Raw genomic sequence first — 6,000 nt, forward strand, 5'->3', positions numbered from 1 at the left:
AGGAACGTGTCTTTGTTATTACTGTCCCTTTGGAATCTTAAGGTACTTGAATGTGTTCAGAGGAGGGCAACAAAGCTGGTGAAAGGGCTGGAAGGCATGTCCTATGAGGAGTGGCTGAGGACTCTGGGCTTGTCTAGTTTGGAGAAAAGGAAGCTGACTTCATTGCTCTCTTACATCTTCATGAGGAGGGGAAGTGGAGAGGGAGGTGCTGATCTGTTCTCCCTGGTACCCAGTGACAGGACATGTGGGAACAGTTCAAAGCTGCACCAGGGGAGGTTCAGACTGGACATTAGGAAGCATTTCTTTACTGAGAGGGTGGTCAAACACTGGAACAGGCTTCCTAGAGAGGTGGTCGATGCCCCAAGCCTGTCAGTGTTGAAGAGGCATTTGGACAATGCCCTTAATAACATGCTTTAAGTTTTTGGTCAGCCCTGAAGTGGTCAGGCAGTTGGACTAGATGATTGTCGTAGGTCCCTTCCAACTGGAACTATTCTGTTCTAGAATCTGCATCACTGTTATCTCTTCCGCAGAATCTGCATTGGCAGACAGATAGAGGGAAATTACTTTGTAAATATTCGGTGCTCTTCTTGTCAAGTTTGTCTCGGATTTTGGAGCATACTGAACCTCTGCCTCCAGTATGAGGGGTAAAGCTAAAGAAAAGTGTATTGAAAGCTGTTTCAACAATGTTTGTTATTGGTATACCTGCTATTTGATCCCTCTTCTAATTTAAGATTTTACTGTGTTGAAGCTCAAGTGCTGTTTTTATATCTGTGAAGTTACTAATTAGAATGTAGTTGGACATTTGCCAAGCAGCAGTAACAGTTTAAGAAGTTGCTCTTTCCATATGTTACTGCAGCAGCAGGATAGTGTGCACAGTATTAAAACAGAACAATTTACACCTCCCACAGGACTGGTTGAAAGAAAAGCTAATTCTGTTTTGCTTTAAAAACATTTGACACTTGTATCATAACTACAACACATCTTTAGGGAGAGTTTCATGGAGGTTTCATAGTCACTGAAATAAAAATTGCCAATCAAGTTTGGATTTAGAAACTGGCTTTGATTGTTATGGTCATTTGGAGTGAAAGGCTATATTTTCTATTATTAACGTAATGTGTGTGTCTGGCTTTCTCCCTTTTCTTCACCTTTCCTCCCCCTGCTTTTTGAAGACTATTTAATTTACTGCTCTCCAATCTGAGACAGTCACACCTATGAAATAGCCCTACCAATTTCATTCTGATGACAGACATCAGTAAATATCTTTCAGGTCCAGCTGTTTCAAATCCAGCAACAAAGAACTTAAGAGAACGGCGAAACACTGACCTTCCTGTTCTCGATGTGCACTCTGTAGCTAGGGAAGAGGGAGAAGGTATGGAAACAACAGACACAGAGTCTGTCTCTTCAGCCAGCACCTATGTACCATCCTTGGAACAACTTCTGAACTCCCCAGAAGCAAAACTTGGTAGGTAGAACATGTGGCTTTTTGAAGCACTTGCCTACATAAGTTGCAGAAGTTTGTGCCCTCAAAATATCTGAGAACATTGTGTTTTCATGCTTTTAGGTGCAAGACACAAGTCTACTTAAGTGCTACTGAGTTGACACTATGCTGAATTTCTGTAGGAGTTTTGTCCTTGAGTAAGGACTAACAATAAAACGTTGCTACAGGTTTTAGTGATTTAAAGATGTCATATGGGAAAAAACTGGATGAGCAAGTTAGTGAATAGTTATGGAACTTTTTGTATTCTGGACGCGTCTCCACTAGAGACAATTAAGTGCTGATTTAACTTTTGTTAATGAAAGGATAAAATGTCTGTTCATCTTAATGTGGCTTATTAGAACAGGATTTTATTCATAGTTTTTTTTCTAGGAAACTGAAAGCCAGCATGAAGAACAATGTTCTAACAGTCCCCCCAAAAGTAGAAAAATATATCGTAACATCTAATCATGTTTTAAAAGTCTACAGAACACTTAGTGGAGAACTGTTGAAAATCTCCATCTATGGGTAGGAAACAAGGGGTAAATTAAAACCATGTATCTTGACGTACTTAGAACTGATTTGCCAATCCCCTTCTAATATACTTATACATACAAAAATAGATCACAAAACATGCATGCAGCAGCAGCAATGGTGCCTGTTAATTTTGCAGTCTGACTCTGCATGGATTTTGTTTCTAAGAAACTACATTAATCAGGTCTTAAGTTAGTATAAAGTAGATGCAAGTGCTTTTTCCTTCTCTCAGTTTTCTTTTCCAATTAATTGCAGAACCACCTCCATGGCAAACAGAACTCACCAAGGATGAACTGATTCAGAAACTAAACACAACAGCCAAGAGTGCTGATCACTTGAATGAATTACTTCGTGAATCAGAAGCAACCAATGCAATCCTAATGGAACAAATAAAGGTTAGCAGACATGCAGGAAATGTGGGGACAGCTGTAATTTCTGTAGTCTGTTTCTTAGACCAAATGTTTAACACCAAATATGTTTCAGAAAATCCCAGTCCATAAAAATTTGGTGATACAAAACTTAATTTTGGAAGGGCTTTTATTCCACAGGACTAATTAGCACTTCCAGAGTTGACTTCAGTTTTTTGGGTTTTTTCCCCACAATTTCTAGTCAAGGGTGTGGGGGAAGTGGAGTAAAAGCTGCTACAAAAAAAAAAAAACCCCCAAAAACCCAAACCTCAAGATTTTGGAAGTTTAATGTTTAGTAAAGTGCCTTTACTGTTGTCACTTAGATAAAAGCAGTAAATCCCAAGGGAAGCATCATCTGGTTTCTCCTCCTGTAACCCTTTTTAGCTGTCTTAAGTTAAAAGAAGATACATGTTTAGAGATACATGTACTAATAGAGTTTGGTTTGGTTTGGTTTGATTTGATTGTACCTCCTTGAGTTTTCTGAAAACATTTTTGAAGTTAACATGTTCTTTAAACATGCTAAGCTTTCTTTTATAAAATGTTTCTTAATGAATGATAATATTGTTAAATCTTTGATCCATATTGCTTATTTAGCTGTTCCAACACTTTGTCACTGAAATTGAATAGTTAGTACCATGTATCGTAACTACTGCACAGTTTTTGTCAAAAGATGTTATTTTTGATCAATAAAAAGTTATTTCTGGACAACATTATCACACGTTCAATTTTTACTGGATTTTTGTCCAGAATATGTTGCTATGCACACATTATTCTTTTTGAAGCAAGCTGCATAATTCACTTTTTAGGTCTTCCAAAGACCTTTGTTCAATTGCTTATTATATGAAGCAAACAATATTGCATATTTTTTTCCCTCATCTGCAGCTTCTTAAGAATGAAATAAGAAGATTGGAAAGAAATCAAGAGAGAGAAAAGTCTGTGGCTAATCTAGAATACTTGAAGAATGTTCTACTGCAGTTCATATTTCTGAAATCGGGAAGTGAGAAAGAAAGGCTGCTCCCTGTAATAGACACCATGTTGCAGCTCAGCCCTGAAGAGAAGGGGAAGCTAGTTGCAATTGCCCAAGGTAGGTGGTGTTCAAAACATTGTCACAGAAAAGGAGAAGTGGAAATAAAGGCAACTGAAGTTCTGTGCTTTCTTTTATGTAGACCTTTGAGGAAAAACAAAGCTTAGCAGCATAATGCCAGTGAGCTAGCAATAAAACCATTTTGCTCTGTTGGGAAGTTACTATTCAGTTTTCAGAAAAGAGAACAAATACCCCAAAATATAAATAAAATTAAGGTAAAATAGAACTTCTGCTGAAACATACACATTTTAGGAAGACGATAGTAAGTTGTAAAAATATAGTAAGTTCATGTTTTGAGTAGAGTTAAGATTTCTGTTAAAGTGACCATAAAATAGAGGTTAATATAAATTAATTACTTTCTTGGCAGATGTTCTAAGAAGATAATTAAAGTGGTCCTCTCAAGGCAGTACTGCAGATCTAATATTAGTTTCAATATATTAACTTTAAAAATCTCTTCAAGCAAGTATGGTTTTTGTTTAAGAAATAAAGGAACTAGGGAAGGGAAGAAAAAGAGTTAAGCCTTTGCAAGAAATTAACCCAAGCGCTGACCATCCATTTCAAATACTCTGAGCATTTGTCCCCTTAACACTTTGTAAGGTATTGTTCGTCACGTCTCAGTAACAACTTGTAGCTTCTTGTACTTCATTAGCGACTGACCCATACTTTATTTTAAAATTAAGAGTAAGTACCATGTCTGTATATATAAGCACTTAAAACTTGTGGAACAAAATCACATAAATAAGGGAAGTGGCAAAGTAGTGCATTCCATGATAGGCCTTGCATTTGAAAGGATGAGATGTAAATTAAGTGCATAGCATTTTGACATTGTTCTGGCACTCTAATGAACACTGATTAGATTTTTCTGGAGAAAGGTGATAAATGGCCTCTTTAAAACATCCTTAAGTACCCAAAGCAAAGTGGGCTTGGTGATAAAATCCATGAACATATATCTATGGCAGCCCAAGAGTGGGTATTGAATGTTACCTCCTCAACAAGTTTATGAGGACAGCATTTGAAAAAGGACAGAGGCAGGGGGGAAGCAAGGTCATATAACCAAATGATGCAATGTCTAACATAATAAACTTAGTTTAAAGCATGTTCTTCTTCCTCCTTCAGGTGAGGAAGAGAGTACCTCACGGCCTTCTGGGTGGGCTTCATACCTCCACAGCTGGTCGGGACTTCGATGAGACAGTGGAAACGCTGAATCTTTAAACACATTCCACAGTTGCAAAAAGAAAAATCTTAATGTAGAAGAACAATCTGTTGGTGGTGTACCATTGAACTACAGGTTTTTATTTCTGTTTGTTATTTTCAGCTTTTTAGGCTCTTCTGAGAAAGAAGCCCTCAGTAGCTCTGAAAGACTGTCCTATATTATGCTCTGACAGCAGTGAACTATTCCTCTTGTAAATGTTAAAGCTGGTGATCAGAAGTATAATGAGAAGTGACAAATCAATTGCAAATTGCTCAGAAACAGAATTTGACAAACCTGTGATAGCTCTTTTGATAGTGATTTAAAAACTTGATATAATATAGTAACTGGAATAACTAGACTTTATACTTAAAGCGTTTTAAAGTGTTTACAGTTTCTTTCACATATTTTTGTCAGTTTGCTAATCTACATGGTTAGTGTTACTCTCTGCACATTGAAGAAATTAAAATTGAGTTATTTCCTCTCTGGTCATGCTTACAAAATGTAAAATCATTAAGAAACAGAAGAAATGGCATTTTCTGCTTTGACTTGACTAAATTTTTAGTCTTGGGTTTTTTGTTTGGGGTTTTTTTTTTTTTGGTTGGTGGGTTTTTTGGGTTTTTAGGGGTTTTTTTTGCAAAAGCTGGATTGAAAATATGAAGGCAACGGTCCACAAAATGTAGAGGGTGCCTAAAACTATATGAAATACAATGCTTGGCACATCTGGGGCATGGTACTGTAGTAGAGGTTAATGGCATCTATGGAAGTCTTGGGATAGTACTCCAAGAATCAGAGGTCATAAGTGCGCTGAAGTTTTGGGAGAAAGGGCTTAAGCTATGTCTCTTTACCCTGAGGTTGGAAGTTTGTGTTCAAGACCAGGAAGAAATAAATGTTTCATTACTGTAGTGATGTCTGTACTTAAGTGAAAAGACTACTCATACTGACTTAGTCATATTGAAGATACTAAAGGAAGAATCTGAGTCCGTAGGTCAGACTCCTAACAAAAACTTCTGAGAGAAAAGGACAGAGCTTTTGTCAATAGATGCGTCTTTTAAATGTTCTAATGATTCAAGATGTTATACCCTTCTCTCACTTCTCTGCGTTTGCTCACGTCATTTGCACAAATCTTTTGCACAGATGAGATAATCTCTGTTCCAGGTTATTCAACAGAACATTTGGTTTTCTTCAAGAAAATTAAATCTCTGCCATAGAATTACTACTTCTATTATCAACACAGCACCTTTTTTTAGCTTCAGTCTTCTTTTCCCCTTTATAGTCCATGCTGCCTTTCACCATCTTAATTTATTTGTAA

General features: G+C 37.0%; 1 protein-coding gene across 1 annotated transcript in view; it reads left to right on the forward strand.

The window, feature by feature from the left end:
• GCC2 (GRIP and coiled-coil domain containing 2) overlaps nt 1-5,174 on the forward strand; it is a 29,067-nt gene extending 23,893 nt beyond the window's left edge. Inside the window, exons 20-23 of the mRNA XM_052773717.1 lie at nt 1,268-1,462; nt 2,264-2,403; nt 3,298-3,499; nt 4,616-5,174. Coding sequence (XP_052629677.1) covers nt 1,268-1,462; nt 2,264-2,403; nt 3,298-3,499; nt 4,616-4,686 — 608 coding nt within the window. The 3' untranslated portion in view covers nt 4,687-5,174. The remainder of the gene's footprint in view (nt 1-1,267; nt 1,463-2,263; nt 2,404-3,297; nt 3,500-4,615) is intronic.
• The last annotated feature ends 826 nt before the right edge of the window (nt 5,175-6,000 follow it).

Source organism: Harpia harpyja, chromosome 22 (assembly GCF_026419915.1).
Source record: "Harpia harpyja isolate bHarHar1 chromosome 22, bHarHar1 primary haplotype, whole genome shotgun sequence".
NCBI classification, from domain to species: domain Eukaryota; kingdom Metazoa; phylum Chordata; class Aves; order Accipitriformes; family Accipitridae; genus Harpia; species Harpia harpyja.